General features: G+C 38.2%; 1 protein-coding gene across 1 annotated transcript in view; it reads right to left on the bottom strand.

The window, feature by feature from the left end:
* Nucleotides 1-276: 276 nt before the first annotated feature.
* The window catches only part of msh3 (mutS homolog 3 (E. coli)), a 59,623-nt gene continuing 34,002 nt past the window's right edge, over nucleotides 277-25,897 (bottom strand). Inside the window, exons 21-24 of the mRNA XM_036143925.1 lie at nucleotides 19,092-19,278; nucleotides 5,556-5,688; nucleotides 5,248-5,416; nucleotides 277-771 (exon numbers count right to left, since the gene is read on the bottom strand). Of these exons, the coding sequence (XP_035999818.1) occupies nucleotides 690-771; nucleotides 5,248-5,416; nucleotides 5,556-5,688; nucleotides 19,092-19,278 (571 nt within the window). The 3' untranslated portion in view covers nucleotides 277-689. The remainder of the gene's footprint in view (nucleotides 772-5,247; nucleotides 5,417-5,555; nucleotides 5,689-19,091; nucleotides 19,279-25,897) is intronic.

Raw genomic sequence — 25,897 nt, forward strand, 5'->3', positions numbered from 1 at the left:
AGAGTCAGGCATTATTATCATTAAACATTATTATCCCACAAGCACACTGCTGGAAACAAAATGACACTTTATGCAGTTTAGACAGTGTGCTAGCATTAAAAAAAAAAACATATTCTCCTTGTCTGTGATAAATAAAACAAGGGCCTGGTATTGAAATGCTGAACTAAACCAGATCTGTTCCAAGATTAAAAGCAAAGCTTTGCAAGAAATGAGATTTGTATTTCTCCTTAAATTTTAGCTCAAAACAATGAAAAAACTATGTAATTGACAACGAAATAAAAATATGAATGGATTTATTCCGATGCATTCCACTTTACTTCCACACTCCTATTTTGCTCTTTCAATGTATTAATGGATTTCCAATGTCTCAGTATTTAATTTTTAATAACCGTAATTTTAATATCAACCAAAAATAACTGTGAATGTTTCTTTGTCTGAAATAAAGCAACCATATGTTAAAGGTCATAAAGCAAGACGAGTATAGCATTTTTCTTTAGTCACCAAACAACCTGAGATGCTTTAAAACCATTCTCTCATGCTGACAATTCACAAACTGTATAATCAACAAGCTCCCTTGGAGAAAAATATTCTGTGAGTGTTTAAAAAGGTTCTCTGAGGATATTCAGTCACTGGTTGCATGATTTATTTCTTGAGATGTTTTTAGTCCAGTGGTCGTTGGTGTGGAGACATCAAGAGTTCGACTGCAGCCACTTTACAAGGGAGGATTTATCATAGAGGCCCCAAAGATCTGAGAGAAGTTTCTTATGCTTCCTACAGAGACACACAAACACAATGAAATGTTAACCTTGTTGCACAAGAACATCTAATGTTCCCTTGAATTAGTACGGTGGCAAAACATGCTGCTGTCTCAAACATTTGTGTAGAAATAAACTCAAACCCATCCTCAACTATTCTGTACATGATAGGTATAAGGATATACATTTAACATTAGAAGGATTATGCTGACAGTGGGTTTGGCTATGTGCTGCGTGTTAAAATATTTCATATGGTGGGGAGGATAGAGGATAAGCAGCCATACACCAGACCGTGTGCTATGGACAGAAAATGACAGATTTACTGCTCAGACACTAACAGTTCTCCATACGTCCATCTCCTGACTCAGTTCTAAGCTGAACTTGAGCCATATAGGAATCATGTGATGCTCTCCAACAGGGAATCCCTCTGTGGCAGCATCAAACAGATTATTTTAAAATGTAATATACAAACTCAGTGATGTGTCCCAAGTCATTCAGAAAATTTGTATTTTAACTTCTTCAGAGAGGTCTTTATGTTAGTAGCTGAAACTGGTATATCAGCACCCCCCATGTTTATCCAAGTAAAATTACTGTGGAGGTCAGAATATGGCAACTTAAAGGACTAAATACTGAAACTCAGCTATTTTTAACTTTTACTTGTTTCAGGAGGCTAAACATACTCACTTTTCCAAAAAAAAAAACAAAAAAAACAAAGGAGTATTTGTGACTATATGAACAAAAATGCTTAATTAAAAAAAAGTTCAAGGAATCATTACTATTCATTTACATCATCCCTTTAGAAATTTCCTCTTTTTGCTCTTTTGTCGGACTTGAATGTTTTAAATCAAACGGCTTGAATCTTAAAGAAAAAAACGTAATTTTTAAATGTTTTTCTTTGTTGCTGCACAGTGGGCAGTGGGTAGCACTGTTGCCTTGCAGCAAGAAGGTTCTGGGTTCAAATCCTACCCTGAGTCTTTCAGCATGGAGTTTGCATGTTCTTCCTGTGAATGCATGGGTTCTCTCCGGGTACTCCGGCTTCCTCCCACAGTCCAAAAACATGACTATTAGGTTAATTGGCTTCTCTAAATTGTCCTTAGGTGTGAGTGTGTGCGTGAATGGTTGTTTGTCCTGTCTGTCTCTGTGTTGCCCTGCGATAGACTGGCGACCTGTCCAGGGTGAACCCTGCCTCTCGCCCATTGACATGCTGGAGATAGGCACCAGCAACCCCTGCGTCCCTGTGAGGGATTAAGCGGGTGAGAAAATAGATGGATGTTTTTCTTTAAGTAAAATATATATATATATTTAAAAAGTTGATCTTAACATCACTATTTCACTAAATGTCACAAACTACACCATGTCCTGATTACTGACAGACCTGTGAAATAATAAGATGTCAATAGAACCTGTCTGACAACCTAATGCAGGCTAAAAGATGCTGAAAAATCATCAAACCGTGAAGTGAACTAAAGAAATGAACAGATAAGAAGAAAAGTGTTGAGATTAGTAATGGAGAACCTGATATCAGCCTGACACAGAGCTTAGTTTTTAAAAGTTTATCGCAATGATGAGTAGTGGATGATGAGGCGGGCAAGCAGAACCAGACTGAACAGAAGCAGTAGACTGAGCCTTGATAGAAGCCACTAGATACGTCTTCAGCGTAAGTGAAACATGTTGGATTCATTAATCCTTTACCATTTTATATACTTACAGCCTTATTGCTCTCTGCTTGTGGACATGTTTGTGTGGGGATAAAATGTGCTCATTTAACCCTTGGGGGGGGGAGGAAGTAACTCATGATTGCTGCATCCACAAAGGAGCATCATGTGCAAGACAGAACCGGTTTGACTGATTATGATTAGAAGTTTGTGGAAAGGTTGATTGATTATGATTGGAAGACAGTGGAAAGGAAGCCCAGATAAGGAGTTGACTGTCTCTTATCTCAACCGCATCCTGCTCGCATGAAATAAAAAGGCCTGCAAGGGGACGTACCGATGGAGTTGAGCAGAGAAACCTTGGAGAGACACCTTGGTGTTCTGTTAGATTTCTAACGGCTCTCTCTCTCCCCTTTTGCAAAAGCCTGTAAACCTACACCGTCTGTCTGGTCTTTCTCTTTTAGGTTAGGAGATTAAAATAAACCTATCCAAACAGATAAAGGAATCATCCTTTCTAAGCGGTGCACTCAAACACTAGCGGGGCTGAGTAAGGACTTGACCCAGGGAAACACAGAAGCAAACAAATAACACACACAGGCAGGGAGCAAGACAAGTCGTTCTGGCAGGTATAAGTAGGCAGGGGAACAGGTGAGCAGAGTTGGCAATTAGTGCAGCAGGTGGAGCTGATCAGGTGAAGAGTGGTGGCTGAGGTGAGTGGAATCTAATCAGTCAAGAAAAGTACAAACAAAAACAAACTAAGAATAATTAGAACGAGACTGGAAATAAATGTCATCCATGGAGGAATTCTGAGGCTAAAAACCCCTGCTGACCAAACAGTCCACAATACCCTGTCTCACATTTTCCTAAAAGTCTCTTGGGAGACTTTTAAGAAGATATTCAGTGGACTGACAAAACAACTTTGTGGAAGTTGTGTGTCGTAAAACTAACACATAGTTTTTTCTTTCAGAAAAATAACTTCAAAGATTCATTTAAAATCATGTATTAAAAATACATTAAAAAAATTATGCTGTTCCACATATAAAAAGCACATATCAGAAGCAAAAATAGACTTTGCTGCTGTATTTGAAATGCAAGTGTTACCATAAGTATTTTTTTAAAGCTGACTCATTAATCTGAACCTAATAGGACATTTAAGCAGTTCAAAATGACAAATCTTTCTTCTGCAGTCTTCTCATTTGCGTCGCCTCCTTTTTTTCCACAAACAGTTTCACATTTTCCAGCTCAGATGCATGAGCTCAAGTATGAAATCAAGTGCATTTGAGTGTTAAAGCTTAAATAAACATCAGTTTAGTAGTCATGACTCTCTGTTTATGTGCATTACATCACAATAGAACCGTACATTAGCTTTAAGTTACAATCCTCCATTTGTGTTTTCAAATATTCAAAATCTCTTGTAAAGATAAAAATATTATCATTTGGATATTTATACTGGAATTTACACTGAGCCCTCAAGATTTCATGCATCACTCTCAGAAAGGGAAAGTGCACACAAAGAGCTCACAGTACACACACATTTTAGAAATACAGACTGGATTACTCTCCCGTTCTCTATGTGCAAAATATACTGCTCAAAAAAAGTAAATGGAGCACATAACCATCACAACTTAACTCCAAGTCAATCACACTTGTCAAATCAAACTGTCATCTTAAGAAGAAACACTGATTGATAATCAGTTTCACCTGCTGTTGTGCAGATGGAAAAGACAACAGGTGGAAACTAGAGACAATTAGCAAGACCCCCCCCCCCCCAATAAAGGAGAGGTTCTGCAGGTGGTGACCACAGACTACTCCTCAGTTCCTCTGCTTTCTGCCTGATGTTTTGGTCACTTTTGAACGTTGGCGGTGCTTTCACTCTAGTGGTAGCATGAGACGGAGTCTACAACCCACACAAGTGGCTCAGGTAGTGCAGCTCATCCAGGATGGCACATCAATGCCAGCTGTGGCAAGAAGGTTTACTGTGTCTGTCAGCGTAGTGTCCAGAGCATGGAGGCGCTACCAGGAGACAGGCCAGTACATCAGGAGACGTGGAGGAGGCCGTAGGAGGGCAACAATCCTGCAGCAGGACCGCTACCTCCAGCTTTGTGTATGGAGGAACAGGAGGAGCACTGCCAGAGTCCTGCAAAATGACCTCCAGCAGGCCACAAATGTGCCTGTGTCTGCTCAAACGATCAGAAACAGACTCCATGAGGATAGTATGAGGGCCCGACGTCCACAGGTGGGGGTTATGCTTACAGCCCAACACCGTGCAGAACGTTTGGCGTTTGCCAAATAACACCACAATTGGTAAATTCGCCACATTCACCAAACCTGAATACAACTGAGCACATCTGGGACATCATGTCTCGCTCCATTCACCAACGCCACATTGCACCACAGACTCTCCAGGGGGTGGTGGATGCAGTAGTCCAGGTCTGGGAGGAGATCCCTCAGGAGACCATCCACCACCTCAACAGGAGCTGCCCAGGCATTGTAGGAAGGTAATACAGGCACATGGAGGCCACACACACTACTGAGCCTCATTTTGACTTGTCTTAAGGACATTACATCAAAGCTGGATCCACCTGTAGTGTGTTTTTCCACTTTGATTTTGAGTGTGGCTCCAAACCCAGACCTCCATGGGTTAATAAATTTGATTTCCTTTGATAATTTTTGTGCGATTTTGTTGTCAGCACATTCAACTATGTAAAGAACAAAGTATTTAATAAGAGTATTTCATTCATTCAGATCTAGGATGTGTTATTTTAGTGTTCCCTTTATTTTTTGAGCAGTGTAAAAGTCTCCTTGAAGAAACTGTCAGGGTAAATAAATGTGTTAGCTACCTCCTGGCATCGACCATGTTCTCCAGCTCTCGGGCTTTGCGGGAGGCAGTGTGTAGTATTGAATCGGGAACATCAGCCAGTCGGGCCACATTGAGGCCGTAGCTTCGCCCTGCAGCTCCTTCAGTTAACTGGTAGAGGAAGGTGATGAACTCAGGCTGAACCTCTCCATCTGTCACCACAACCAGTCAGAAACAATAAAGTCTTAGGAACGTGGCACACACTTAATCCAGCACTAAATAACCATGGCTATTTATTGCAGACGGCATCAAAACCATTGGTAGCATTAGCAGAAAAAAGTGAAAACATACTGTCGGCATCAGTTGTGATGTCAGCCTCATTAAGTAAGAAAGCCATGTGGAAGTTGGACACATGTTCAGGATACACCTGCTGCAACTCACACAGAGGAGGATAATGGGTCACAAACAAGGTGAAGGCCTTCACCTGTGAGAGAGAAGAGACAGTATGGGGTTAGCACCTCCTGTAGAACCTGGAAACATTAAGCACAGTGTTCTGCACACATTCGAACGAGAGCAATCACAAGTGGAGTTGATTTTTGAATTAAATTATGCTGAATTTTACCGCAGACTGCTAAACCTTCCTGATAAAAGTCATAAGACTTGGGAAGAAGGATTTGAACGTTATGCTGGTGGACCAGAAGCAGGTTGTAAGTACAGTAGAGCTTCAAAGTGCAACAAGAGTCAGGAGCAAGAAAAAAAAATGTAGAGTAGGCAAATTATTGAAAACTGCACTTTAACTTAAACAGCCTGTTCATCAGAATAGATCAAAAGATTAAATCTGTGGATACATCTGGCTTTTGTGTAACGCTCTCATGACCCCCCCACCCCACCCACACCATGTTTTAACTGAACTTACAGAATTAAAAACTAATAAGATAAATAACATACAATTAATCTTGAAGAGAATTAAGAATCTTCATTGTCGCTATGCAGCCATAATGACATTTTGGTGAGACGTCGGCTTTGGATGCACACATAACACGCAGACAGGGTCAAAAACACCCATGGAAAGAAGTAATAATGAACATTCCTAGAGACGACCCTCAGAAATGCAAAAACACAATATGAAAAAAAAGCTACATTTAAAGGTTAAGTTGTACTACAGAGGAGAAAGAATTATCAGAAGTGGAACATACCTTGCAATTATTAAAAGGCAATAAGGGATATACAGATAATAATGTAATGATCAATTTAAAAAGAAGAGAACCTACAGTTGATGTAAAAATTGTACAATTTGCATTGATGTCCAAACAAACTCATTATTTCATTAATTTTCCTGAATTGTTTTCCTGATGGAAATGGGACAAACAGTGTGTTGCCCGATTGGGACAGATATGTGGCAATGAGTCTGGCCCTTTTTTGGTAGAATAAACTGTGTCCAGATCCTGTAGAGCGCATCCCACAATCCCTTGTGCTGACCTCACCACCCGTGCTAAATCCTTCCTCTCCTGTGTCGTGCATCTCCCACGCCACGCTATCACGCTGAAACATAAGATGCTTTCAATTGTAGCTCTACAAAAGCTTATAAGCAGCTGAGTAGAAAGTCTAGTTTGTTTCAGTTTCCTGGGAAAGGAGAGATGTTGTTGGGCCTTCTTCACCAGGCTGGAGGTGTTCTCAGTCTTCTTGGACCTCCTGTAGTCCACTATGACCTCTTTGGTCTTGCTGGTATTCAGGATGGGGGTGTTCCTGGAGCACCACTGTGTCAGAATGCAGACCTCTTCTCTGTAGTGGGTCTCATCAAAAGGTGAAAACACGAACAAAAGCGCACAGACGAACAAAGAGCCGAGAGCTTCAGGCTGCAGCAGGAACACTGTAAAAAGTGGACTGGCTGCACATTTGATCAAACATTGATGATATTGAAAACTATTGTTTCAAACTTAACTTTAAGATGCTTTTAAATCTAAAGAGAGACGTGTGTGATGTAGCATCACAGATAAATGTATGTCAGTTCAGCACAAGTACCTGAGCTTTGCAGGGACATGTGTATCTGATCGGTGTGTGATTATTGAGAGACAAAAAAAAGATACTTGCCTAAACCACTCTAATCAAACATGATTAGCCACCATGACAAAGAGAAGCCTCCTTACTAAAAGCTGCACCCAGGATCAATCAGACACCATCAACTTCAGGAAATAAGCTGAAAATGCTCCAGTTACTTTTACACCTTTCATTAAACAACTTTAGACTACAGGAATGATGTAACAATAAAAATCTACAACACCATTATCCTAGTGAATACAATAAAAACTGTATCCTGATATTAGGAAAAACCTGTCTATAGGCATACAGACATACTTGCTCTAATTTCTGTTTTAACTGTGCATTTGTTGTATGCCACCTTTGTTTAGACAAAAGATAACTGTAAACACTTAAATGCAAAATTCTCTATTCCACTTTTCAAGTAGGGCTGGACAATGAATCACATTTGCAATATAATATAATTTAAAAAATGCAATTTCCAAATTGCAGAAGTCTTCAATTTTTGGCTATGTAACAATGAATGGATAAGACGCGTTCTTTAGGAGTTGGTAATATGTTTACAGTGGGTTTGTCTCCACATACGGAGAGTTGCAGCAGTGAAATAATTTAATTTATTAGAGTTTATATAATCATACTGTTTTTACCAGAAACTTTCAGGAATCTCCCCATAGCATTGAGTACTGATCAAACGGTTTAATACATAGACTTGTTTGTTGGTTGCACTTTATGTTCAAGAAGAATCGATGTCCAACTCAACAAGCTGTTCTCTTGAATAATAATATTCTGATTAATAAAAACTGTTAAAAACTGAGTCCTTGTTAAAAAATATCTTTATCTACAGGCCATTTTTGTTGATTGTGGTTAATGCAGAGAAAAGTCTAAAGTAATTGCAATTATGGTTGAAAAATATCGCAATTTAGATTTTTAGCAAAATCGTACAGCCCTATTGGTCCTTGGTCCTACTTGGTCCTCCATCCATTAAATATGATATCTTACTATTGCACAAGCCAAATGATTATAAAGATATAACAAACTACAAACAAGTAGTGCAAGATGTAGTCATAAAACAAGAATACAGCATCAACATGAATATCATTTTGATTCAGTCCTGCTTCTCCATCTCTGTACCCTGCAGCTGGCATATTGAAATAAGAACCTGTATACTCATTGCAAATTTATATCCTCCTCTTCAATGTACTCACTTATTTTGTTTTATCGTCTACTTGCTTCTAAACTCAGCTTTTCAGGCTCTGATAAGATTAAGCAAAAGGGAGGGAGTTCTTTGCCCCAGCCAGGGATGAAAATAACAGAGAGGCGACATGATTGAACTGGAATTAATGGTTCAACATGAGAACCCCAAAGCAGGTGGTGCACACAGTCAGTCACTCACTCAGACTGCTTGAAGACATCTGTAGAAACGTTTCACCTGTTAGTGCTGCTCTCTGAAGACGGTTCCTGAAGGCTCTTTAGTAAAACAGATGCATTACCTCCATCTGCTCAAGCAAATCGAAAAGATAACAAGTATAAAGATACTGAATTTTCCTGCATTTCACGAATCGTTGAAACCAAGTTATTTTAAGGTTCTGTTCTTAATCGTCGAAAAGTAGACCTTTTTCATTTGCGCACACGTTGATTTTTTTGAGGTCTAATGCCAAGTGGAAAAAAAGGTTGCACCCATTTTTACTCTGTCCTCAAACGTCTTCTCTTCGGATCTCATTTATATTTCAGTGACAGAGTGATCGGTAAACTCCAGCATCCCCAAATACATAATTTTAACTCATCTGTAGTTCTGTCAGGGATACTTAATTATCTTTTTCTAAGCAGACACCCATCAGCTGAAGTGGCTGAGGTTTTTAAAAATTATGACGTCCTAAATCCACCGTTGCATATCGGCTCCATAAAAACTCAAGGTCACTGTTGGTCCTTTCCTCGGTAATCGGCAAAGATTTTAAAAAGAAACGTTCACTACTGTTACATCAGTGCTTTTCTTTTAAACCTTGTTTACCACTTAGTTTTGTGGTCACAGACTGTGTTAGTATTGCATTATATATAACAATATATTAAAGTCTATAGCAGATGAGAATTAGTTGTTAAAGTCACACCACCAGTTTTCGACCTTCTACATCTGAGGTGCAGTGAATGCAGCATGATTTGAAGCTGGGTGGAGATAAAGCTGTTAAAGCTGAATGAATCCTTTCTAAGATGGAAACTGAAGATATTAAAGAAACTGGAGTGACTTAAGATACCCAAATTTGCACCCAGTCATAAGTTTAAATAAAGTCATCATAGTTATGATTTATTTGAACCAGCATTTACGGGATTGAAGGATTATACTTGACATTCTATTTCAGCAGTTTTTTTCAACACAGAAATTTGGTGGTCAACTCTAAATTTATTGTTGGAATGTGTAATCCACACAGGTTGAAAATTATACAGTATATATATATATATATATATATATATATATATATATATATATATATATATATATAATTTTCAACCTGTAACATCTATTTGCCAACTGACTACAATCTTTTTAGCCATCAACACCCTTCTGGCAAAATTCTGGCAGGAAAATGGACAAGTCTTCATGGAAGAATTGTTAAATCATTTAGATAAAAGGGTTTTCTGGCACAGAACCAACTTTTAGGGTTGAGTTGGGAGCTTTGGGAAGGCTATTTTAGAAGATTCATGTAAGCCTCCAAATATTTGTATATACTGTGTGTTAGAGAACATTGTTAAGTAATGTCTATGTCTCAGCTATCTGACCCAAACCATCACACTAATACGAGAGGAAATTGGCTATGGAGTACAGGACCAACCTGAGAACCAGAGCAGGTCAAGCCTATCAAACTAGAAACACCAGTATCACTGTCATGACTTGGAAATTCACAGACACAAATAAAGAAATAAAAACAAGAACTTCACTTCAAGCAATGACTGAAAAAGCATTCAAACAAAGATGAGAGTCCAAACCAGCCTTAAAGTACACCAGACATCTGTAGCTGCCTACATCATCAAGCTAAGTCCTTTGTGAGGAAAAGCTTCATGTTCAGAAAAGAAACGTTGAGCTATTTGGCCACAATGAGAAGACGCATATTTAGAAAAGTCATGGTAAGGCTCTCAAACTCAAGACCACTACTTACTGTTACGAATGGTGTTGGCACCAATATGAAGAGGATCTGTTTCTGTAATAGTGTTTTGCACCAGTTTTACTAGTACAGAAAAGATTAAGGAGGAGCACCTCCTACTTGACCTTCAGATTGGCACTCACCAAATGGGAAGAATGGCAAAGTAGAGCCTGAAAGCAACTCTGCATTAAAACAACATGAAGACATAGAGGGACTAAATATTGCAAGAGGTTTGACTTGTAAAAACACCTTAAAATTAATACATATGAGGCCTTTAAAAACCAAATCCAACAGATATAACAAATTAAGTAGGTCCTCTGGAAGGGTTCCTCTTAGTTGAAACGTTTCATTGCTACTCCAAGAGATGTCTCCAGTCTGAAGAGTTGCTGATAACTCAGCCTTTTAACCAATACCTTTGCATAGTGGCTCAACGAGTTGATTGGGACATTCAAAACCTGTGCTCACATGCAAAGGAGGTCAATCAGGCTAGTAGCCAGTGGTTAGTGCTCTGATGGCTGCCTGTTGTTCCTGGGGGGTTGAGCGACGCTCACAAGAACAGCATTGTAAGAGGGGGACAATTGAAACCGGATGCATTGACCCTGTTAAATGAGGTTTAGACAATCCAAAACACTCAAAAACAGAGCGGTCAAATCAGTCACCACTATCACTAAAAGACACCTTATGGACTGAATGTGACACAATTTGCTCATATTCACACTGCCAAACGGAGCTGTTTTTTCATTGTGTGAAACAGTGACGATACGTTTTATTCATTTCTATTTTATGTAGTTACACTTTTTGTTAGGGATACACCTACTTAAAATAAATCTTCTTCCATGACCAGTTATTGATAACAGGCAGATCTACCATAAGAACCTCAGCACCTCAACTGCACCTCATGTGAAGACATAAAAACAGTATAATTAAAGCTGCAGTGTGTAAGATTTACACTCTGCCGCACCGTCAAGTGGTGGGCTAAATGCATTACAAACGACCTCGCCATTAAGCGCATAATAACTACGCCATTAAGCCGTGGAATGTCATAGCAGTAGCTAATGTCATTAGCTACTGCTTATAACTAATAGCTATGGTCATTGTGTGAAATGGTTTTTGGCACTGCTGCCAAGTCCGCTTGTTTTTTTTCTAAAGTCGCTTGTAATATCTGAGTCGCATTGTTTTGCTGTTTTTTTTGGCTCGTTTTTGAACTTGCAGTCGCTTATTTTTGCTCTAAAAAAGCAATCATAAACACAGGTAAAGAGACCCGTTTCTGCTGTTGCACTACAGACAGTGAACAGGCTGATATCCCTCCGCCTACACACATACTCCGGGAGTGACAAACAAGTGACCTATTTCTAATATGAAGCCAAAATAAACTTCACTGTTACATTAAGTTAACTTACATGTCCAGCAGAAAGCCTGCAACCTCCGCATCCATTTTAAATCCCCTCTCCCTCATGAATTATCTCCACCTGGTAATAATAGCCGATATAGACTGTTGTTTTCACCCAGTTATTACTTATTTTTCTTTTCTTGGCTGCTTTCTCTTCCCTCTCACTGGGCAAAGAGTATGGATGGTCCTTCATTTCAACAGAAAACTGCAAATAGAATGATCTACGTCTTTGCTTGTTTATACTCCTCCTCCGCCGACAGCACGTCTTCATATAGAAGACAGACTGGGAAAACGCATAAAGCTGACAAGTGTCCCCCCTTCTGTCAACTAAAATCAGAAATAGCGATGCAACATGGCGCCTATGTATACACCTATGTATTTCTAATCTACTAATTGTAAGTTATGAGAATGCTTTCATTTTTGATGTCAGGTTATTAGACTTTGCCAGAATATGTATTTGTAAAAGCAATCCTTGATTTTGCTAATTAAAAGCCATAATAGTTACACACTGTCCCTTTAACAGTTGTCAGTCTAATGCAGGGGTCAGCAACCTTTTTGAAACTGAGAGCTACTTCATTGGTACTGTTTCAAAGGGATACCAGTTCTGACCTTTGAACTAGAAGAGTTGTTATATGCTCCAAGAAATACAAAAAAAAAATATATAGACTATCTTAATAGTTGAGCAGAAATTTCTTATTCTCATGTTTTCATTCTTTGAGGGTGTATTGTATGACTGGATTACTGATGATCTTTTTTCAATAATTCATCATTCTTATGGACGTGGAGCAGCTAACAAAGGATTTGGGTCTGACAACAAATATTGTTTGACTCCGACATTGCTAAGACGCAAGAATATCAAATCATTGACCAACATGTATAAAAAGACAAACTAGTGCCTCCTCTTGCACTGAAGGCTACAAACAAAACAGGATTTCCAAAGAGAGGCTGCAGTCTACACAATAATCTGATTGGGTTCTAATGGCAGCTAATTAGCAGACCACCTCAGGGTGCCCCGAGAGCTTGGCTCTGCAGAGCAATCTAATCACAGTGTTAAAACCATTAATCGATTAGACAATGATTAAAAGCTTCATTAATGGGGAATTTCAGTAATAAAACAATTGTCTCATCTCATATAAGTTAAACTGTTACCTGATTACAGAGGTATTTGTCTTGCAATAAACTAATTGCAGTAGAAAGTGTGTTGGGAGACATTCAGCCTCGAGTGAATGTGCTTTTGCCACAATTAGGACATAAACAAGAGAATATGACACACCAGAAACATTGTACGCCTATGTATTTATAAAACATGACACGAAGAGGAAATGTTCGTTTAGAAATATCGCTATTATTGTAAACCCATATCTGCTCTGTTTATAAACAGAAACAGGAATCTTTGGAGCTTGAGAGAGGAAGTCCAGATGTGCTCAGCAAATAAAACAGCTCATCAGTAAGAACGCTACTCATCCATGGCCAATATACAGTAAGTTGCTTGTCCTGCACAGAAAGAAACGTCTGCTCTACAGCAACGACTCTGAACCATTTTGCTTTTTAATTATTTTACTAAATAATTAATGAAATACAATCAAACTTTGAATATGCAAAGAGCATATATATATATGGTTGTAGACTTGAGTTTTAAGAGTGTTTTAATCTGCAGGGTTTTGAAACTTGAAGAGGGCATATCGTGCAAAAACGGACTTGGAATCTCTAGGTGTGCAGAAAAGTTAAATGTGCTCTCTCAAGTAGCTGCCATCTTTATATTGTGTTCGGGTCATATTTTTCAAGCTGTTCAGTTTTAACTTTTTTAACAATTATGTCACAGTATTTACTTCAGGGCTGCTAAACAAGGTCATGGACTTCAAGCTACCAGTCTCACGAATCTGCCACTTTTTTTTCTCCGAGCGATTTTGTAGTCCAAGCTGAAGGTCGCTGAAGTGGATAAGTCAAAATGTTCGGTTGTTCATTACACTGTCCCCCCGCGTACTCCAAAAATGGCAGAACAGAGAGGACTGGTACTGCTGTCTCTTTAGATTTAAAGAGACGGCACCAAAATAAGTTGCTCTCGGATGCAGCTCAGAACAGGGGTAAAAGGCGTAATGTGTGGGGAAAATTAACAAGGAACTCAGATCAAAGCGTTGCAGTTCCATTTGATATAGACCACAATTGAACGATTTCAATGTGAAAAGAAAGAAATGAAAAGCATGATATGTTCCCTTTAAGGCAAAGGTTAAGTATTTATAACTTGAAAAACATGATCAAATTTATATTTTTCCATGCAGAACCTTTTCTTTTTACCCTTAGATATTTTATGGTGCTGAAACACATGCTGAGAAGCTGTGTTCCAACTCAAACACCTTCACATACATATTTCAATCTTTAACATGGTTGTAATAATCAGAGAGATGGTAAAAACTAAAGTAGCAACGATCAACTCATAGGCACTGCCGGCAGAAAGCAGGTAAGAGAGCTGGGAAGTACATGGGGGTCGGAGTTCTATGCATCAGCGTGAGCACATCAGACCATTTACTCCCACATGCAAGGATATGTTGCACAAGATATTTATCCATTAATGTGAAGCTCTGAGTCTTTGTCTTTCAAAGGACTTGATCCCTTATTTGCAACATTTGTGCAGTCACATGCACATGCTGAGTCACAGTTCGAATGGTGAGCAGGGAGTGGTTAAAAGACTGGATTTAAGTCCAGATGACCTTGGGCTCATAGAAAAATGTGAGGCTCTTCCAAAAGCACACGTAAAGGAGAATTAAATCAAATAAACATGTAAAGAACAAGCACCATGCAAGTAATAGAGCAACTCGTAACAGATTTTTTGAATTTAGAGAAACTCTGCTCTTTTCTCTTCAATGTTTCAAGGCTGTCTCTGTTGTTGAATGATGTTATGAAATCTATAATCCATCTATATTGTTTAACTATACTCAGATGTGTGTCGGGAACAGGCAAAGGTGTGTTTCTATAAGAACTGATGTCAAGGAGGAGTAGTCCGCCTTTTGACGAGAACATTTAGTGTCTCTATGGCAGGGAATAGGTGGGGGATGAATAGGAAGCCAAGAAGTCAGCATGAAAGACCCCAGCAGGAAGCCTGAACCGAAGAGGGCTGTTCCCCTGTAACACAAGTTCTTCTGTGTCCTTTTGTTTTTTTCTTTTAATAGCAAAGCTTTTTCTGACAAATCAAAGCTGTTATGCAAGGTAGAGAGCTCCCTCCTCCAGCCAGTAACAGTTCCCTGCTGCATAAACGGCTACCAACACATTTTCGTTCTATGTTCTCCTGCAGAATTACATAACCATTCAAGACTAAAACTAAACTGGCAAAACATGAAAACTGGAAGGAAATGTTTAAATGTGCGTCCTTATTCGTCTATATTTGAACATGGCAACCAAGACCTGTTGGAGTGGGATCTGAGAAAACAAAATAAGCCCATAAAAAAAACTGTCAGCACTCACAAAACGTTATCAAGCTGTTCAGATTTAATTACACATTAAGCAGAAATAGAGTCAAACTCATAAAACCAAAGAAAAGCAGCTGTGGCTGTAGAATAAACCGACTGATGCATCCTGGGACTTAAAATTCCCCTTTTAGCCACTTCTGTATATTTACACATCAAAAACACTGAAGCAGACAACACAAAACTTTAAGTTCAGATGTTTACACCACGGTAATCATTGAATATAGGAATGAAAAACCTGATGCAAAAAAAATGCTGCAATGTTTTCAAAGGCTGCTGCCAAAAAATTAGTGTTCAAGCATTAAGGCCTGTTTGGTTAGGAAGGCTCTTAATTGGGAAGACCTGAGGCAATCTTTGACTGGAGCACTAATATGCTTATTCTGCTATATATATGTTAGCTTATTGAAAAACTCTGGAAATAAGACAATTTTGTCCTGGCAGCTCTCTGAACTAAGTGTGGCACTTTGATGTTGTCATGTACTATTTCTGTGTGTGCATCGGGATCAAATGTGTGGAATTCACAGTATTAAATTGCCTCAGGACAGGGTATGTTACTTTTACTACAACATCACGTCTCATATTTTTTCCTATCTTTAAAGATCCACCGACCAACAGGGAATGGCATTTCAATGCCCAACAACTGTCAAAAAAAAAAAAAAATCAGTAAGCAGGTCGTACTGTCAAGCATCCAATATCCTGAGCTCAGCAGATGTTCCCCAGCGCAGACAGAATGACAGAAAAATTTCAAAATCTCTGATTATGCTGGACTTTATTTTATTGCCATCTGTGCAAACAGTCAACTTGGTCATAAAAATCTGCCTTTCACATGTTCAACTGTGGAAGGACATGGGCCACACTTGTAGGTACAAATAGATACATTTAACTCACACAAGACTGGCAAGACCTTTTAAGAGTATTATGATTTTAAATGTAATATCTTTATGACAATATTTTTATTCCACTTACTGAATAGCTTACCCAAATTAAATTTAGCCTTGCTTCTACAATTTCCCCATGTTGGTTCTGGCATGTTACTTGAGTGCTTTTGCGCCTCAGTTAAAAAACTCAAATCTCCTGCAGTACAAGCATATAGTAATATACTTTCCCCCATTGGAGGTGCTAATAGCAGAAAATGTCACAAGTCATGTTGTTTTTACTTTAATTGCCTAAACATACTAAAAGCCAATTTCATAAGAAGGATTATTTTGCAGGCTTGCAGGAAAGGGTAAATCTCTCAACAGGGCTGTTTGCTTCCCTGCATCATTGGGTTTGTATTTGTGTCACAGCATAATAATACCAGAGCTGCTCAGCTAGAAAAAAATAAATAAATAAGAAATCACAGAACAAACGTTTGCTGCCTGATAATTTCTTGAAAGAAGGAGAAAAGGTAAATCAAAGAAACTAAGTGAACCTACATATTTAAGAAATGACTGAATGTAATATAAGCACTACTGCGGATAAACTGGGTTTATATAAGATTCCTTCAGCCTGAAAATGGGATTATTAAATGTTAAGACTATTCATGACTTTTAAGACCTTGCAGAAACTCTTTTAGTCTTGTTCAAAACAGAAACAGCTAAACTAGCAGTTGGTATTCTTCACCACAATAGTTTAACAAACAACAAAATGCTTCAAATCCAAGATTAAATGCATGCTCTCTCTGGTCCTTTTTGCCCATCTGATTTTCCAAAATCCTTTTCCGCAGAGCAGCTGCAGCATAGTTGCAACTAACATCACACACACACACACACACACACACACACACACACACACACACACACACACACACACACACACACACACACACACACAGGCCAACTGTTCAAAGCCCAACACCACAGAACATCTGGAGTATTCATGAAAAATGTGTTACGTTTCTTGATTTCAAGAAATTTCAGGGTTTTTCTTTAAGACGACTTGCGAGCACACAATCAACCTCTCATTAGACCAATTTCACATCATATCCTTGCATTAGAAGTAACATATATCCAGAGTGGGTGAGCAATATGGTTGAATTTAAGAAGTCAATGTAACCGAAGCTTAGTCTTAAACAACAGTTCCAAGAAAAGTTTAAAAAGTACACTTTAATCTAATTGAAAATATTACATTAACAGAATACACATGTGACAAAGCTTCAAGCCTGTATTAAAAAAACTATAACAGCCATGCTGCTGTGCTGGAAATCTGTTGGCCAGAAATTGAAGAGAAGCTTTCACACGATGTTTAACGAACAAACAAGCCTTCACGTCTCTGAAGTCTGTGTTATTCTATCATCTAAACAGTTGAGAAAAATTGACTGCTGTGCATCTGGACTGCGGCCATCACCTCAAACACGTGTGTAAAAGTTGTATCCACTTCCCTTTGTTTACATAAAAAAACCTGTGCTTTCACAACCAAACTGGACACAAGTAGGTTGTCCACACTCTTACTTGACCCCTCCAGGCATGTTTCATGCGTCCAAATGAAACATGCCTGCTCCATTCAAACTTGAAATCTATCCATGATCCACAATCTTGGATAGTTATAACTGGTTTCAGAAAATTCCCTCCAAAGTGAAGGGAATCTAAACTCTCTCCTCTACACATGATTTAAGTGGAGGTCTGCACTAAGGAAAGCTGATTTTATTAATGTAGTTGAATGTAAACAATCAAACACTGTAACATTTAAATTAAGTGGCCAGTTTTGAACGTCATGTTTGCAAACAAGATTATCAAATACTCTAATTATTCAAAGTCCACAGAATTTATTTAAACTAAAGAGAACTTTAAGCTCAAAGGTGGCTGAAATGAAATGCTGGCAATATTAAACTAGTAAAAAATGCTTAGCACACACACCAAAAATACTGGCTTCATCCAGTAAGTACTACCTCCCTACCAGAGCCATTTTTTTAGGACAGTTTTACCCTGGAACCCTGTTTCCAGTGGAATGATCATGGTAGAAAAGGGGCCCCAGAAAACTAGCCAGGTTCGCAGAAAAGGTTCCTATTGTAGAATAATTTCTTTAGACTCATTTCACCAGCTGAAACCACACACTCACCTCATCGTATAGCGCTTTCTGAGACCCTTTGCTTTGATGAGAGATATTGTGGCATTTTAATATTGTGAGATCTGTTGGCAACCTTTACCACAAAGATATAGTTATTGCAGTCCTAATGTGTGCAATATTAGCATTACAACGGGCAGTTCAGAACACAATATTTGTCCGCAGTTATATTCCAAGTGTGGTGATAGAGCTTTGCATAACAGGTGTGGTCTCACTGCAGTAGACGCTTACACCTGATGCAGCTGATGGTGAAAGGTGAGAAAGAGAGCAGCAAGAAAAATGAATCCCAGCTGTTGTCATGACCCCACCAGACCTCCCTCATATTGTGCCACCCTGTTCAGTACTATGCTATAAAATCTGACAAAAAGAAGGAAACAGTTCATAAACAACCAATAATTGCAGATCTAGATTCTCAATTCCCAGTACGCTCACAGGCGGTTATTGATTATGTCAATGATTCACTGTCAAGGGTAATCAACATAAGGAATTCTCAATTTGTATCTTTTTCTTGAGCTTACCATTTCTCACTTCTGACCATTATTTAATCATAAAAGGATCATAACATGTAATCATAGAATGATGTGTGCAATTGTAGATAAATAAATAAATAACCATGAGCAGCATGGCAGGTATACAGACACAGTTTAAAAAGAAGTAGAACAATATTGTTCATAGTACTAAATATTTGGATATCCATTAATCACTTTTTTATTTTTTTTTCCCTTTTCTATGACATCTTCTATTCACTACATATTACCATTTTTGTTTCAGATTCTCTGTATGTCTACTTATTGAGGTGCTCAATTGTTGAAGACCAACTTACATCTCTGATGAAGTATTCCAGGGTAGCATACGCGATTGCAATCCCATCATGAGTGCTCGTGCCACGTCCGAGTTCATCGAGGATGACCAACGAGCGTTCTGATGCTTGGGAAATGATCTCCGACGCCTCTGTCAACTCTTCCATGAACGTGCTGCGACCTTTGAAGATGTTGTCCGAAGCCCCCATTCTGGATATCAGGAAAAAACAAAGACAGCTAAAAGCAAACCGGCCAAACTCAGTCAAAAGACCAAATGTTTAAATCTGTCACCAATAATTTAAAAAAAAAGCTTTGGTGGCATGATCACTGTAATCTATTAATGCTCACCCACTGTATACATTTGTTAAGGATCTGAGAAATTAAAATATTGATTGTAAAAAAAAAAAAAAAAAAAATCCATTCAATTTCAAATAGTCCATTGATACTTTTGTCAAAAAGCATGGTCCCCATTTTATTCATGAGGCATCCCTTCAGGTTTGATTACTGTTGTCCTTCTTCACCGTGACACATCCAGCAGGATAAATCAAGCAATTCACAAATCTGAAAAGGTGTTTGCCTCCTCACAGATTGTTGTGTCTTTGCTTTTTTTCCCCTGTGTTTTAGACCATCAAACCTTTTTTTTATATATATACATCTGACAAAGATAACCAGAGTGAGGGAATACAATGAGTGATTTTCCCAGGCCCAACAGAGACTGTAGTTCCTGCAGCAGCTCAAGAAGTAAAACCTTCCACGGAAGCTGCTGGTCATCTTCTACACTGCCATCATTCAGTCTAGTCTGTGTTCGTCCATCACTGTGTGGTTTGACTCATCCGCAAAATAGGAAAGATCCAAACTACAAATGAACAATCAGGTCAACAGGCAACTTTCATCTACAGGCTGCTATAGATTTTATAGGGGGTACTGGGAGCAGTAAGATGATTGGACGTGGATATGGGTAGGAGGGATATGTGGGGGTGAGGATACAGGAAGAAGGGCTGTGTGTGTGTGTGTGGGGGGGGGGGGCAAGGGCATGAGAAGGAGGGTTAGATGAGTGGAAATGTGTCTTTGTGGGAGATTGTGTGGTTTTAATGTATGCTTTTAATGACTGTTGTTAACTGTTGCTAAGTGACCTGGTATGTGGTGGGTAGCTGGGCCAGACCCGGCAGGGGAAAGAGGATAGAAATTAGCCTCGGCTATAATCTTGCATTTTTGTAGCCGTACAAATATATATATATATTTGCTATGTAAACGCATTGTCCCCATTCAAAATAAATAAATACAAATGCCACCTGAGGGGATCATCAGTGCTGACCTTCCCTCCATTTAGGATTTGCACAGGTCTAGAAAAAAGGGCAGCGAACATCTCTGCAGATCCCAAACATCGGTTTGGGGATACTTTACCTTCAGGCTGGCCCTATAGACCACTATGAAACTGTCTCTGTGGAAATACCTTACAGTCAGGGTGCCTAGATCAATACTGTGCATATTTGCACTAATTTAACCCTGTCTTCCTCTTTTATAAAAGCATTATATATATATAAACATAGACTCAAATATATATTAATTTTTACTTCCTGTTTTCCATATTTATACTTAGAATGTCTTCATTAAGAGTGAAGTGGAACCAAAGTCAATTTTCTTGCCAAATAAAGCTAATCTAACCCTGATGGACGTCACCGACTTCGTTTTTCATCTGTTCTTGAATTTTGTTTAGATGGGACCATGAGCTGTAGCTTGTAAGATCTTTTAGCCTACTTTTTGTTGTCAGACAGGTTCTCTTCCTAGTTATTTCTTAATCTTACAGCTCTGACAGTAACCAGTTCTGGGTGTAGTTAGTGTAATTGAAAAAAAAAATGTTTTTTTTCAATTACATGTTTTGATTTTTTTTTCCCTCAATAAATCCCCATTTAAAAAAATATTGTTTTTATTTGCTCAGGTTATCCTGATGACATGAGATCTTTACATGACAATTTGGAGCACTATAGATACTGTATGTTTCTGCCAGTAATTTGAGTGTGAAGTCATTCAACAGGTTATCACTGAAAATTTCCACACACACACGAGTGACTACAGAGGAGATTCCAATAGGAACAGAATGTACCCAAATGCCACAATGTAGATAACAGCTGGCAGACAATTAGTGAGATCCATCCACACGCTCAGCATAGTGTGGATATGTTCAAATACACCTGCTACTTGCATATATATAAAAAAAGAACAACAGAAAATGCAGTCAGTCTTATCTGCTTTTCACAACATGCCGTAAACAAAACAGTCTTTTCCCAGCTACTCTACCCCTTGCATTTCAATGGATAGACTGATCTACAATCTGAGTCACACACAAAAAAAAAGTGTGAAAAGAACAAAACGCAGATTAATATTAGCACATCAAATGTTTGCATTACAAATATTTGGATATTTTTGAAAAACGGTTCTCTTTTAAGCATTTTAACATTATTAATTCTCAATCAGGTGAACAATAATCATAATTTAGGCCAAAAAATACAAAATTTTCAATTATAAGGAAAAACCTGTGTAAAGATAAAAAGTTTATACCAAAACTTCTAAACATTACTTATATATACAGATGGTCTTGAATGCCTGTGAACAAAGGGTGAAAAAATTACAGTAGTGTTAAAAGGTTCAATGTTTTGAACTTGTAAAACTTGTAAATCTACTATGTAGATTCAGTACAGAGTGAACTATTTGAAGACTATTTCTTGTAATCTTGATGGTCATGTCTTATAAATAAGTAAAACTCAAAATTTTGTGTCTCACAAAATGAGACCATTAAATATGCATATAAAATTGATATTTTAAACATAAATGTCAAGCTTTTGAAAATGATGCTCATTTCTATGCTCTAAATACTTTGTTGGGGCTCCTTTTGCATGAATTACTGCATCGATGTGCCGTAGCATTGGGCAATTAGCCTGTGGTTCTGCTGAAGTGTTCAGAAAACCCAGTTTGCTTTGATAGCAGCCTTCAGATCATCTGCATTTTTGGGTGTGCTGTCTCATCTTCTTTTCTTACACTCAACTTTCTATAAACAGGATTTAACACTTTGTAAATAACCAACTTCTTTAACAATAGCTATGTTTACATGCACAAAATTTCCTGATCGGATTAAAAAGTATATGGATTAAATAATCAGATTATACCGTTTATATGGGCACACAATGAATTATTCCAATCATAATGTGCATGTATACGCACAGTGGTTCTATTCTGTATACGCACATTCAGAACAGAACCACTCTGAAATGCCCAGTTATCAAGTTCCCCTAAAAACACAGACGAAGAAGTTCTTCCGTCTTTGCTAAACAAAAAATAGTAATAAAAAAAAGCAGCATTATGCGAGTTTGTTTGTCTTCCGAGCACCTAGTATGGACTTGCATGATGTTCTAATTACGGTTAAAACTTACTGAGTGAGCAACAATAATTTATTTATTTTTTGTTGTTTTTCAAACAGAACGGTTGTATCGGAGCAACAGTTTTGCTTCTTGACGTATTTCCATGTATTTCCAGCAACTCACCAATGCACACATGTGTACTTGGGTCAGTTTGCCACATTCAGAATAATTTGAGCCTGGCAAGTGTTATTATCAATTATCATCAATCGGCATAAACCATCCCTCTCATTTGGATTACAGTTTTATTCCAACTGAGCTTGATCCGATCCTCATATTCCGATTTTCTTGTTTACGTGACCCCGTTTATTCCGATTCCTTTTGTCCATGTAAATGTAGCTAATGACCTTTTATGGCTTCCCCTCCTTGTGAAGGATGTATATGACTGTCTTCTGGACATCTGGCAAGTCAGCAGTCTTCCCCATGATTGTGTAGCTTAAAGGCTTGGGAAACCTTTGCAGGTGTTTTGAGATAATTAGCTGATTGAGTATGACACCATGAGTTTCCAATATTTGACTTTTTCGCAATATTAAAAGTTTCTGAGATACTGAATTATGGGTATCATTTTCTGTAAGCCAGTCATCAACATTACAAAGAATAAAAATCTATCAGAATCAGTTTCAGAAATTAGTGAAAACAATACATCACTTTTTTCACAATTTTCTTTTTTAGATGTACCTTTATAGTTACACTACAAAAACAGAACTAAAAGTACGTAATATTTTCATTAAATTAGCCTATTTGTATTTGAGAAGGTAAATAAGATTATATGCCAATGGAATGAGTATTTTTACCGCTAAAATAAGATCATTAGATATACTGCACTTTAAATAAGATGTAGATGAGTTGTTCTTATTTTAAGGGAAACAATCTAATTCCATTGGCAGATCACTTACATTTCCCTACTCAAATTGAGCAGGGAAATGTAAGTGATACACTAATTTCAAGACAATTTTACTTACTTTTAGTTCCCTTTTTGCAGTGTAGTGATTTTGTATGGATCCCACAGCCAGTCATAGAGAAGCGAAAGCAGTGAAAAAGACTAATTTAAGTGTATGTGAACAACTGTGTCAGATTAGTGCTACAACACTAACATACTGAATTCTTCCCAGGTGTAAAAACCTTTTTAAGCGCTCATCTGGTTCTGTGAAAGCCTGCCATCAGACAGTGGTTTGACTCATCCAAAACAAACACATGACCAAATCTCTCTGCCAGTCTATGCTTCACACGTACAAATCAGCCTTTTTCGGAACTGACTTTCATTTATTCCTGTGAATGAACCACAAGCGGGCGTTGCCATGGTTGCACCACAAATGCCTTACAGGAAAGAGGCGTGGCAGGCGTGCTGCCGCATTTCATTCGCACGTTCTGTGCCTGAATGCATGCCTGGAACTACAGCCGATCCACGCTGGGAGACAGAACGGTTAAACAGAGTCTGACGCCAGAGTCTGCCTATTGGTGAAGGGATGCTCGTCAGAAAAACTCAGCGACTCTCCACCGACTGGCTGCCCTGCTGGATTGAATGAGTCCCTCCTTCTCACAGAAACTCACCGATTCTCAGAATAGACTTCATTAGTCAACATCTCACACCTGTTCAGAAAACATGTTTAGCCAAATTCCACTTTTATTATCATTGTACAACAAGCTGCCAAATATGTCCATCCTTTGTGCATGACTGACCTAAACCTTTTACAAAAACAAGTAACCTGGCAGAAGAATGTGTGAAGAGATTTTTTTTTTTCAAAGCTCCATTTATTTATTTTGGCTTCTTTATTATGTGCACCTGTTTAATCTAATCTAAATGATGAACAACGTTTCTGCGATTCACATACTTCTAACGTAATGCATTCAAGCATCTAGATCTTGCTGAAGTTCAAAGCAAGCAGCAGAATGGGGAAGAAACGGGATTGAAGTGATTTTGAACATTTTATGGTTATTAGTGTCAGGAAGGCTGACTGACCAGAGCCTTTCCTGGTATATTCACTCACAACCACTTCACTGGCTCAGAGCGACAGGACCAAAAAAAGATTAATTTGTGGATAAAAATGCATTGCTAACGTCAGAGATTGGAGAAGAATAGACAAACTGATTTGAGGGAGCAAAAGGGCTACTTTAACTCAAATAACCAATCGTGATAACTAAAGTGTACAAAATACATTCATCTTGTCAAACCTTAAAGTACCCGGGCTGCAACAGAAAATCACACCAGGTGCTGATCCTGTCAGCTAAGAACAGGAAACTAAGGCTACAATTAACACAGGCACTTCAAACAAGCACAACAACAGACTGAACAAATGCTCCCTGATGTGACTAATCTCTGTTTCAGCTGCAACATTCAGATGGCAGGATCAGAATTTGGTCAGTATTTGCCAATAGCTCAATGAAAGCAAGATCTAAGGTCTATTATAACAGCAGCCACTGAGCTAATAAGAAAAGACAGAGTTGCACGGCACATTTAGCTGCAGGTACAGTGCCTAGCAAAACTATTCATATCCCTTACACATTATGTCTTATTACAACCCTAAACCTTAAAAGTATTTAATTGCGATTTAACGTGATCAACCAACACAAAGCAGTACCTCATCGTGAGGTGAAAAATAACAGATACAAATTGAAATCTGAAAAGTGAAGCCTACATGTGTATTCAGCCATCCTCAGTCAATACTGTGTAGAACCACCTTTTACAGCCTTTGGGGTATGTCTCCATAATTTATACACATTTAGAGACCACAGATGTTGCCCATTCTCTTGGCAAAATAGTTCAACCTCAGTAAGATTGAATGAAAAGCTTCGGCGTATGCAAGTTTTTACTCTTGCCATGTGTTCAGGCATCTCCCTTACAGGTTTGCACTCCTACAGGGTGCATCACATCATGCACCCATCACTCAAGAACACAGTAAATCTGGACAAATTGAAGAATTGTTCTGATTGTTGCCTCATTTATCTAAGGTTTTCTTGAGGCTACATGTGTTGGACATTTAACCCAATTTTTTTCACAACTTGTTGCCAGCTCAAATATAATCATCCATGCAGTAATTATCCAATGGGAGGCTATTTCCAGATTTCTTTGTTGAATCCAAGTGATTCATTTTCATTTCACTTCATAATCACACATTGATTAATAATGGTTTATAAATCAAAAATCCAAATAAAAATAAAAAATGTAAAAGTTTATGGCTGTACCTCGACGAAACGTAAAAAAGTTAGAGACATACATATTTTTGCAAGGCAAAGTATAGCTAATAAATAGATGTCACACACACAGACACTTTTTTATGCAGAAATGTAAACGCTTTAAAGTTTACCCACACTTACTGCCAAAAAGTCTGTCGCTATTTTGAGTCATATACTTCTGCAAAGTTAATGCCGTGATGTAAAAAAAAAAACATTTAAAATAAAAACCTTTGTGTCTGATA

Source organism: Fundulus heteroclitus, chromosome 12, assembly GCF_011125445.2.
Source record: "Fundulus heteroclitus isolate FHET01 chromosome 12, MU-UCD_Fhet_4.1, whole genome shotgun sequence".
Classification (NCBI taxonomy): domain Eukaryota; kingdom Metazoa; phylum Chordata; class Actinopteri; order Cyprinodontiformes; family Fundulidae; genus Fundulus; species Fundulus heteroclitus.